Raw genomic sequence first — 12,049 nt, 5'->3', positions numbered from 1 at the left:
ATACTCTGCCCAGCATATGAAGAGGTAGGCCCACTGCTTTCTGCAACAGCACAAACTGTTACTCTTAACCTGACAAGAGTCCAAGCTGCTTGAAGATCACTAAGTACCAAATTTCTTCAAGAATACTAACCACCAAAAGGGGTTTTTTTGTTGATGGTGTTTTTTTAATTAGAATATGCATAAAGTAATAATGAATATATGGAAATTAATTACTGTTTGGCTTTTTGTCTCTACTAAGACATGTAACCAGATGATTATTATAACTTAGTAAAATGAAAGTTAAACACAGGGAAAAGAACTACATTACCTCTGATGAGGAAAAAATAAAATGGTTGGGAGACGGTCTGTCATAAATTCCCATGGAAGGTCATTTCGAGTGGTATCAATTCTGTTGAGAAAAGACACACTATGAAGAGAACAGGCAGATGAACAATCTGTATTTTCTTGTAAAAGGCCATTTTAAGGATTGGGAAGAAGGAAATGCAAGTATCCATGAAAGTAAGTCTAAACGTGTTATGTCAAAAATATGTTGTGCATATGAGTCAGTAGAATTAATTACCAATATTCAAGACAATGAATCTCAGTTTAACAAATCTGGGGTTTTTTTCCTAGAAAAATAGGTACAGTATTCCAGCTTCTCTCACTCAGCAATTAAATCGCTCATTATGTACACATCTTCATTATGTACACACCTTCCTTCTCTGAAGCAAACAGACCTGCCTAACAGTTTCAATGTGAAACTTTTTTCTATTAATTAATTTGTTCCTCAAGTACAACTCTGAATATTTTCCCCTTGAGTAGTTTTGGCAGTAAATTACTTTGCTTCTTCCAAGAACAAGCACATTCTTAAAGGCACAATTTTTTCTAAAGCTCTAGGTAGAAAGGAATACAAGATTTTGTGAATGAAACACTTGTTCAGTTGCTTGTTATGTTTTTCTCTGCATTTTTAGGTTTTCTTCAATTACAACAATTTTATTATAGAAAAAACATCACATCAGTAATACTGCAATAAAGGTAATGGAGCAAATGAGAGAACTTCAGGGTCACGAAAGAGAAGGGGTGTAGATTTGAGAGTAGCATTACAACCGTGGAGATAAAGCCGCAGTTATAAACGGGTGCTAACTCCAGATTTTTAACTGAAATTTTTTTCCTATACCTCTCATGCTGCCTCCTGGAGTAAGTTCAATCAGAATGAAACAAGGATGCAATCAGAGCAGAAATTGTAAGTAATGCTGTATTGAACAAGAATGTTTGGTTTGCATTGAAACATTAAAAACCCTGGAAACGCCACACAAAAACATGTCTTTTATACATATATATTATATATATAAAAATATATATTATACACATGGATATATGTGTCTATAAACTGGTTTTGGCTAGGATTGAGTTAATCTTCTTCACAGTAGTGTGTATGGTGCTGTTTTATATTTGTGACGAAAATAATGTTGATAACCTAGGAATGCTTTGGTCATTGCTGCACAGGACTTCCACAGCATCAAGGCCTGCTCTGATTCTCACTCTGCCCCCACATTGGGGAGTGCAGACACAACCAGGCAGATGACCTGCACTAACCAAAGAGCTATTCCATACCATATAACGTCGTGCTCGGCAATAAAAGGGAAAAGAGGGGGTTTTAGCCATCTTTTACTTGGGAACCATCTGGGCATCAGTCTACCCACAAGAGGTGCTGAGGGACTGCCTTTGCATCACTTGTTTTGCTTGCTTCTCTCTCCTTCCACTTACATTTCAATTATTAAACAATTTTGGTTTGTTTCATCTTGACCTCCATGTTTTCTTGGGTTTATTCTTCCTTTCCTCTTCCCCCATCCCGCTGGGGATGGAGAGGGGAAGTGAGCGAGGAGCTGTGTGGTGCTTAGCTGCCCACCTGGGTTAACCCACAACAATGTGTGTTTTGCCTATCTCAAACAATTTCTCAAATACAGTACTACAGGATATAATTATTTGCCAGAAATTATCCGAGGGGTAAAAATTATTTTCTGATGCTGTTTTATTGATTCACCTCCTGAAATTAGGAAGCTTGAAGGTTAATTGCACTGTATAAAAAAATCATTTTCATTAAACTGTGTAACTACTGCAGTGAGATTGAAAACCACCAAATTTATAGAGGTAAACAAAATAATCTATTCAAAGAGAAATGAAGCAGATGACATTCACATCTACTATTGCAAGACTGTAGAGAGAAAAAACATAATTATTTTCTAGGCTGATGACCTCAATGAATTTACATAATTCTAGAGAGATGAAATTAGACTTTTTTTTTTACCTTGCCACAGTGAAATTATCTGGAGGCAAAAGACGAGCAAGTTGAATAAAGATGTGATTAAGAGAAGCACAGAATCCACACCACTGTGCGTAATAGAGCAGCAAGACATTCTGAAAAATGAAATGGAGAAGAGTTTGATTATCTATTGTAGTTAATCTGTAGTAAAGGAGAACTAGTCTTCACAACATCTAAAACTTGGAACCCTTAAAGTGTGAAAGGAAACTATATCCAAATGTTAATAAACTTCATTATAAGCTATTTACTGATGCCCTCTGTCTACTGAGTTAACACACAAAGACTCTTGGGGAATTCTCCTCCCATAAAGAAGATGACAAAATGAAGAGGATTATTTTGATTATTTAGTTTAGGATCATTCCCTTTAAGTAAAAATGCATCAAATTTTACCACACTTCCCAAGATTCTTTTGCAATCTCAAATTCCTATGTATCTAACAGAGACTGTATACTTTGGGGGGGTGGGGGGAAGAGATGATGTCTAGAGCTTTGCCTCTAACTAGCAAAGCAGGAGTTAGGGCTGCTGGAAACCAAATACTGGAGATGCATACATTCACTGCAGGCCTGAAAGACAATGGGTATTGATCCTTACTATCACATCCTTAAGAAATCAAAGTAGTTTAACTTCTTTTCAGGATGACATCTTATGTAAAGCAATTTCATGGCATGCAATTGGAAAGCTTTTACCTGTGAGAGTTTTGGGGGTTTTGCTGTGTGGTTTCAAATAATGCCTTGGGTTTAAAAACTTTTTTTTTTTCCCCCATTATGTCTACATTGCAACATTTTTAAACTTTTTTTTAAAGTAAGCTCTTTAAAAAATGTAATATATAGAAAAAATGTTGTGGTATATTTATTTCCTTTAAGGTATGAAACACAGAAATCAGAATATTCTTCAATGTTACCTCAAACCCTATGTATTTAGCATGTGCTCTTGCTACAGTGGAAGAAAGGAAAAGGGAAAAATCAAGTCACGGGCACTTTTTTTTTAAAATTAAAATCTATCTTTCAAGTACACAGGAAAAAACATACACCACCACCCCCCCCCACCCCAAAAAAAACCAACCCTAAAAACCCAGCAAACCTTGAACTGTGGCACAAACCTGTCAGGGAATCAGTTGCACTGACTTTTTGATTATTTTAACGCCAGAAAAAGATCTTTTCAGATCACACTATTCCAAATTGCCTTTTTAAAAAAAACTCCACAACTTCTGAAGTGTTAAAAAATAACGTATTTTATCGTACAAATAAGCAAAGTACATCAATGTAAAAAAAGAATGAGACCCCCTCCTCAAAAGCCTGAGCAATGATTTGCAAGAAACCTTTTCAGTAACAAGGTGTACCTTTTCACTCAAAAACACAGTATCATGAAAGGTATTAGTAGTCACTTCAGTGATTACACGCTGTTCATGAAAATGGACTGAAGGGTCATCAACAAGATGCCTTTTCAAGGGACTGTAGAGAATACTGAAATTTTTTATGAAGTTCTCTGAAATGAAATTGACACAGAACAAAGTTATTTCAGTTTCACAAATATGTGATTGTGGCAGTTTTTACTTTGGAATTCAGAAGAACTTACAAGAGAAAATACAAATTCAAACCTGGTTTCGTGTCATTAAATTTTGACAGTTTGGTATCAACTCTTGAGTAACCACCACTGATATGAAAACAAGATAAAATTCCACTGTTTTTTTGTTTTGCTCATTACAGTCTTCACTTGCCACACTACTCTCTAATCTTGCTTCTACTCCTATTCAACGTACTATAATAATTTCTCTACCCTCCTAATCTAACCATACTCCTGGTAGATCATAATTAGTATCCTCTCACCATTTTTCACTTTCTACATAGCATCGAAGTATTTGGCCCTTATTTTGAAGGGTCCACTTAATTTCACATCTATTTACATTCTTTATTTTTTATTACTTTCTCTGTAATTCTCCTTTTGCTTTAGACCTTTAAAGACTGTGCTATTCCCATGCCAGTATGACCAGCCACCTTTTGTTTACCAGTGACTATCTTCCTCTTCATTCAACTTTCTCCTTAGTTTTAAGATATTTAACAAGTAGGTGGCCAGTGGTAAAAATGTAAAACAAGCTCCAAAGCCCTCAACTACCTTCAGCTACACCACTCTGAGCCTCGACCATGTTCTCTAAATTGCTGCAAGATACTGACTGTATCCTTCTTTTCAATTTAGATAGAGAAATATTATTCTATGCATTAGAAAGTAACAGTATTCCATAATCAAGACAAAAGATATAACATCAAACACACTAAAAATAATTATCCGATCAAACAGAAACATCTCGTGCTGGTATTTCCAGTCCAAAAACTAGGCCCAAGTAAAACGGGCGCTCTTGTGCATACATTCAAAATACCAGATCAAGTTTATCTCTGAAAAGCAAACAGCAGTACATTGAAATTTTTATTTACTATTCAGCATTTCATTCAATTCTCACACCAGACCAAACCAGTTTTTTTCTTTCTAGATCTCCAGATTGGGAATATCTATGCCTGATTAAGTAATAACTGAAAGGAGGGGGCTAATTAAAAGACACACTCCTGAATTTTTAGAAACCATCTGTAAAAACTGAAATCTATTACAGGTATTAAACACAGATCTGTTTCATTATTTTAAAATACCAAAAGTTAAAGAGGCTTTAGGAAGTAAAATAAAATTTAAAAAAACCCACAAAAAAACAAACAAAAAAATCACAGTGACTCCTTGACAAAAAAATGTAGAAGCAAAAATTTTCCGGAAGTTCAAATGACTTGGAATAGAAACATACTGAGTGTTACTCAGCAAAGAAACTGTCATCATGCTCAGGAAATCCTGTGACCTGAAAAAAGTTTGAAACAGAAAGTACCTGGAGCAGAAAGGGGAAGGAAATTTGTATCTCCTCACTCTGGTCTTAATTCTTCCTAAGCATCCTTTTATGGTCACTGGAATTTTTGTTTGTTTTTCCAGAGTTTTTCTGGGGTTTGGGATGGACACATGATACAGGGCTGGATGGGATCCTTAATAAGAACATGGCTATTTGTTCTGTGTTGTGCATACTTTTGTACTTACAGATTTATGGCAAAATGGAAATGTAATTAATGCTATATTGATATACCTTCTTGAACAATTTATTTTAATACTAAGTTCACCTGAATTTACTTCCATGCTTATTTACACTGCTAACATCAAAAACCCTGCATTTTCTGTAGGTGGACTCAAGTTTTGCACATCATCACGACAGGTTGTCATGAGAGCATGTGGTTAGGCATGTGGTGTCTTACTGAATAACTTGCAAATAAATCAGAACTGCTCTCGTTGGGTTGGTTGGTTTTTTGGTTTGGGTTTTTTTTTTTTCCTCCAATTCAGCCAGGAAATAAAAGAGTATTGACAGATTTGGCCAAGACCACTTCAGAGCTCTATCTTGAAACACACATGCTTTTCAAAAACAATTTAAAAAAATTTTTAAGTTGGTTTCAGAGAATAAGGGGAAGTGCTAATCTCTGCTGATAAGTGGGCAGTATCTCATGAATTTCTGGGATATTTTAGTACACAGAACAGCTGAGCAAACAACACCACCACCACTAATATACTAATGTCTTCTGTAATATCAAATGTGTTAAATGCAAATTAATTTAGATTTTAGCAATTCCTTCAAAGCATCAGGCAGTCAAAAATTTTGAGGTTCACTTCTTAGTTAACTTAGTTAACTACTAAAATTAGAATAGAATAAATTATGATTCACAATGTTGACTCACTTTTCAAAATAGCATTAAGTTTTCCATTCATAAGCTTACTTGCAAACTTAATTTTCTTATTTCAAGCAATTGCATAGTGGATACCATACCCAGGGTAGATCCAACAAGTGACCGATTTTGATCCAGGACATAGTGCACTTCTTCTTTCAGGTCAACAATGGCAGCAAATTCCTTAAGATGAGTAGATCTTGATGCTCCTAGTCTCTCTGCGTATATCCAAAAAAGATTTGAATCCAGTAGATAAAGATTCAAGGTTTTGTTGGTCCTGCAGCTCAGACCAGTAATGTTAGTGCCAGTAATATGAAGGTCAGGAATAAAACAATTCCTATCCTCAATGTGAGGAATAGAATGTTGGGTGTTACCTTTCTTCCCATGGGAAGAAAATGCTACTTTGGGGGTCTGAAAGATGGTCTTCTCAGAACTGATGAAACTTAAAAAATGCCTGTTTACTGTCCTGCAACATGCAGTGTAATAGCTAAAGGGACTATAGAAACTTAAGAAATTGCTGCATTCTATGGTATTTGATATAACTTGAAAAAAGGTATGTTCCTGGAGGTAGAAAGAGTCCAAAGCTGCTTCTATCTCTAAAAAGTTGCAGTGTGGCACATGGACTTTATTTGGTTTGACACCAAGTGTCTGGTTAATGCAAAGCTCACAGACATTGTGAGTTCTAGATATTGAATGCCACTGCGGAAGCACCACTGTGTTACAGCATGGGTACTTGGTTATAGAAAATGTTTCTGATAATTTCATATGTGCATCTGGTACAGAGGAATCAAAAGCTGGTGAATCAGTGTCTCCTAAGTGTTGAAGATCTGGCTCAGCTGCCTGGCTTTTATTACAGTTGTGGTATTCCAAGGCCACTTTGGTAATCTACAGGGGGGGAAAAAAAAACAAATACAAAAAGCAAGATTAACTGTACGTAGTTCACTCAAACGCAGTTATCTGTTGCAGGTTTAACGACATATGTGCAATTAGAGATGGAATTTCAGAAACATGAAGTTGACTGCTCTTCTCCTTTGTTCTTACAAAAAAATTACAGGAGGCTCTGACTTGATAACAAAGTTAAATTTTCAGATATTTTGGCATGTGAGAATTAAACATACAGAACAACAAAAAGCCACTTCAGATTTTTTTCAGCCCACTACACTGATCTCAAGGTCCTCTTTGCATCACATTTATCACAGTGCAATAACACTACATTTTAAGGTTAAATCCCACTACGTGAAGCGTTAATCAGTACAGGTTCCTGAATTTCCCTTATTTTCCAATACAAGGAGAAAATAAATAAAAGCATTTCCATATGAAAAGGGAATACTTTTCCTGTTACAGGTGGTGCACAAATGTTGTAACAATCACTAACAGCGTTTAAAAAAAAAAAAAAAGCAAGCCTGCCTCTCAGTGCAAACATTCCTGTGCTGCATCACCATTTTGTTTTTCATAACCAAGGGGAAACAAGCAGGGAAAAAGGCACGTGTATGAACCATAGCAGTAATTCTCTTTCTAGGAGATAAATAACAGAACACACAAGAAAGGAAAATGACAGAGGAAGTTTCCCTTCATCCTCATCTATGACATGAAACGTAATCAAAATACAGAACATTCCCACATTGCTTACACAAGAACACTTCGATAGGAATCATTATAATTATCAAAGGGATGTCGAAACGTCACATTTAGGAGGGGTGCTGTGTCACAGGACCATCAGTATTAAGATGTGGTCTATAGCAACAGTTTGTTACAGCCTTCAAGAATTCATTGTGGGATGTTTTCATCCCGGAAAGGCTCAATTAAAGACCTGAAAGAAACTTGACCCCTCATACTATAATCTAGTCTGAAGATTTTGACTACCTACATAGAGAAACATAAGAAGAAATCATGAACAGAAAACCAGATTTGTGATAAATCTCATTTCAGTGAGCTATTATCAGAAAAAAATGTTTGCTCTGAGAGCATACAACTTGACAGCCTTGTTCTTTGCGACTGCCTACAGTGAAGTGGTTTCATTGCTTGATGAAACCCACAGGACAGCTTCAATAAGCATCTCTTCCTATGGTAAACAAGTTGCATAATATCTCTGTATCAAACTGAAGCTATACAAGATCAACCGGAATATTTTGTATCTCATTTTACACTTTGATATAAATACTGTTATTTAGCAGAATGAAATCTGAAACGGAACATCTTATGTTGCACTGATTTGATCTAAATAAGTGGTACCTGTTGCTACAATGCTTAATCTGTGACAAGCATCACTGAATTAAGTCTGCCAAAAATAAGACAGGTTAGTACAAGAGTAATCACAGTTCTCTGCTGGTCTTTCCGCAAAGATTTCCCCAACCCTATCTTGTAGCAGTCTAGCTTTTATTGTGTCTATTTCTAGTTTGGCTAAATATTGTATCATAAGTTCTTTTCATTTTTTTCCTCATCGCTTCAGACATGGCAATATTAATTAGGCCTCCTTGTGGAAACCACACATTCCAGGACATAGATGCCGTGTATGTTAAGTCAGCATTCCCACCAAAACTTAGCCCTGCTTTTCATCTTCCACAGATGCTTGTTCCTTGTTCCACACTGGCCTTAGCACTCTGTGATCACCACTGTGTTGTGCAGCTGCGTGATATACTAAATGGGACAATGGGTTCCAGCTGAAAAATAGCCCAGGGGAAAAAAAAAAAATTCAGTCAAGCTAGTTTCCCTATCTCATTTATTGCACAGCTACACAAACTCCTGTCCTAGGCAGTTCAGAAATGGAAATAATGGCAGAGAAAGAGAAAATTGGAAAGCAACTAAGGAACGCACAGGATATAAAAATCAGATTAGTTCCGAGTAGTTTTTCACTTAGGCTATATTTCAAACTACACTGTCTGGTTTAATAAAAGGTCCATTCTTATGTATGTAACCACCTCTGGAAAGACAGAAGGAGAGGAGAAATAGAATGGGGTGGACTAAACACAAGTCCTGCAATACTCAATACATTCTCACTCATAGGTTTGAGCTGTGTCAGCTGGAACAGAAGACTCATCGCAATCTGCATTTCTCACACAGCACTCACCACAAGGAGGAAGTCAAGGAAAAGAGTCAGGTGCTTGTTCTAAACAACTGTTGACATGAGACAAAGGCATGTTGTGTGGGATATAAACCAGCATAAGGGAGTTGTGACAATATGGCTTGAGAAAGTGTTTTTAAACAAAACTGAATACTTGGAACAGTGAAATAAAATAAGGTATGTCACAACTAAGCTCAGAACCCTGACTATAGTTCTCAAGTTCTAGTATTTATGAAGTAAAAAAATAATTATTTTTACTTACTTCATCTAAAAGAGGATGAATTTCTGCTAAGGGATTGTAAGGTATAAATATGAGAAGTGCTGGTCCTTTCTTCAGCTCATTGTTTAGAAGAAGGCTTTTTCCACCATGTGGTCTCAGCCAGCGTATGAGCATCTCTCGATTTTCTAGAGCCCACTTGCAAATGTTTTCAGCAGTATAGTTCATGATGTCATTTGGATAGATCTTAAAGGGGGGGGAAAAAAATTATTTGTCCTCACTTGGTTTAGTAATGAACGCAGTTCTCAAATATGACATGCTTTGTTATTGTAATGCCTAAAACTCTCTTTCTAAATTTAATGACACTATTCAGTGAGCTTCAGCATTTCATATACCCTTCCCTCTTGGGAAATCTTTCCAACTGCTCACCAGATCACAGTAACACACACAATCTTTCAGGAAAAAAGTATTCTACCAGAGAAGCTCCTCTTTCTTTTACTACATACTTATAATCTTTTCTTACTACTATAGATTTTCTTTCTAAGTGAAAGAGCTCAGTCTCTAAGTTGGTATCATCACATATCTTGATTTACAGCATATTAGAACACTTTTTTCCATTACTCATTCACCATATTCACTCATTTTAAATTAGTCTTTTAAGACCTCAACACCAAGACTGCGTTTAAAACTTATTTCTGAATGCAGGGAAAAGAAATGCATAATAAAAAGCGCTCACAGCTTCTAGGGTCATTTTAATAAGTTAAGGCAAGTTTATCTTAAATCATTTGCACAGACAGAAGTAGTTTTACATGTTTACCAGTAATTTAACCTGAAAAGGCCACATTTTCCCTTGTCTCAAGTGAATAAAATACAGGTTACAATACTTATCTTCACAGTTTCCACTCATGGTAGCAGTGTGGATAGATAAGGTCTCTATGCCAAATAGCAAATACGAAAGTTAGTATTTTCAGTCTTTGTCTTCCAAAAACAGGCACATGGATTAAGAGATACTATAAATTTTCAATTAAATTAATTTGCATGATTTTTCTGATCAGTGTAATGTCATTCCTTTAAACTGAAATGCAAGTTTTCACTATTCCTGCTATCTCTCCACAAATTCTTTGTCCATATCCTCATTCAAGCAGCCTTCTAATTCTGACCCATTGAAAGAGGTAGAAACTTTAGGAAAAAGTCTTTGTGTAGTCATTTCTGAGATGCTTGGGTTGTTTGGGTTTTGTTCTGACAGAGATGATCAGCTTGGGTCTTAGCTACTGTTTAGAACTGCTGCTGACTAGTAGAATGAAAATGTGTATTACTTTACAAAAATATCATTCTTAAACATCCTGTATCCTAAAGTTCCAAGAAACACTTATTCATGGTCTACTATGACAGAGCTTCAATCTCCATATACTGTCTCAGAGTCACTACGATATAAATACACTACTCACAAGAGACGTGTTGACATGTCTGTGCAAATACACGCTGCCTGAATGCACCAAGGAGATCTCCTCTGCAACATGTTTATCCGTGATCACTCCAAAGCGTATTGTTCCAAGGTAATCTGAAAGGGCAAATTTTCAATTTTTAAATACAACTATACACACCAAATTTCTCTCCTGAAAGCCTTAGAACACCACCTTCAAACAAAAACACAGCAGTTTGCTGTGTAAAAGCACAGAAATCTTACTGAATAGCAACTGCCAATACTGGTGATTAAGTGAGGTAGAAGAAAGATGACCAGAGCTGGCAACAAGAACAAATGTGTTCCTCTTCTGCACCCAAGGTATAGAGAATGTTAACCTGAACCATCCATTTCTTGATATGCTTATTAAATATAGAATCTGGTACCACCTTGCTACGTGTTATAGCATCTCAAAAGTCAAGGTGAGATAGACATATAAGGAAGAGGTATGAACATTGACTGTTTAGATTATGTACATTTACAGTAAATATATATTATTTAAATATGTATTAGAGTATTTCTAAATTTATAAATATTTGCACACAAGAATAGAATGCTCCTCATCTTTATGTTGCAAAGAACTATTCTAACATATAAATGGGGAAATTAAAGAACAAAACATAGGAGAACAGGCTCTATATCATATACCAAGTCAGTGGCACTGTAAAAATCAAAATAATGGTATCAATTTCCTTCCTTTGCTGACAGGAAGAAATATCCATAAAATGTGCTAGTCTTAAGTTTAAGAAAGTTCTATCCAGAATTTATGACCCCCCAAAAAAGGTATTAATCATAAAGTCTGCATATTCAAACACAAGATTTTTTGTATTTTAGATTATTAATGCAAAACAACAGAGGCAGAAAGCCCTTCTCATCATGCTACCCTATACCAGCTCTGGAACTCCATCCAGGAAAGAACTTTGTTGAATTCAGTTACTAAGTATTGACAAAGTCGAGTTCATCCTAATGCCTCTGAACCTGACATTTGAGACATTACACAAGACAAACATTCTTGGATTCAATTTAAGTAAGTGCTAGTCTGATTATGGCTCTATAAGGGTTGCAGCTACACATTTAGGTTTTTGAGGAAACTATCTTAATGTGTCTTTGAATAGCAGCCTGTCATATACTTTATTCCATGATGACTGATCACATAGTAAGCCTTTAATGTAAGCAATCCTTGCACTGTAATAAAAGATAGTCTCATATCTTGATCAATATCAAGAAACGCTCAAAGGGGATTAATTCCCAAGCTACAAAATGTTGC

At 35.9% G+C, this 12,049-nt stretch overlaps 1 protein-coding gene across 5 annotated transcripts in view; it reads right to left on the bottom strand.

Moving 5' to 3' along the window:
• The window catches only part of TXNDC11 (thioredoxin domain containing 11), a 29,194-nt gene that overhangs the window by 1,935 nt on the left and 15,210 nt on the right, over window positions 1–12,049 (bottom strand). For all 5 annotated transcript variants that reach the window (XM_074886667.1, XM_074886669.1, XM_074886668.1 and 2 more), the window contains 6 exons: window positions 10,769–10,881; window positions 9,366–9,566; window positions 6,144–6,927; window positions 3,642–3,787; window positions 2,288–2,397; window positions 308–388 (listed from right to left, as the gene is read on the bottom strand). In XM_074886667.1, coding sequence (XP_074742768.1) covers window positions 308–388; window positions 2,288–2,397; window positions 3,642–3,787; window positions 6,144–6,927; window positions 9,366–9,566; window positions 10,769–10,881 — 1,435 coding nt within the window. The remainder of the gene's footprint in view (window positions 1–307; window positions 389–2,287; window positions 2,398–3,641; window positions 3,788–6,143; window positions 6,928–9,365; window positions 9,567–10,768; window positions 10,882–12,049) is intronic.

The sequence above is a fragment of the Strix uralensis genome, chromosome 16 (genome assembly GCF_047716275.1).
Source record: "Strix uralensis isolate ZFMK-TIS-50842 chromosome 16, bStrUra1, whole genome shotgun sequence".
NCBI lineage: Eukaryota > Metazoa > Chordata > Aves > Strigiformes > Strigidae > Strix > Strix uralensis.
Note: the sequence above shows the minus strand (reverse complement) of the source record. Positions and strands in the feature narration are given on the sequence as shown.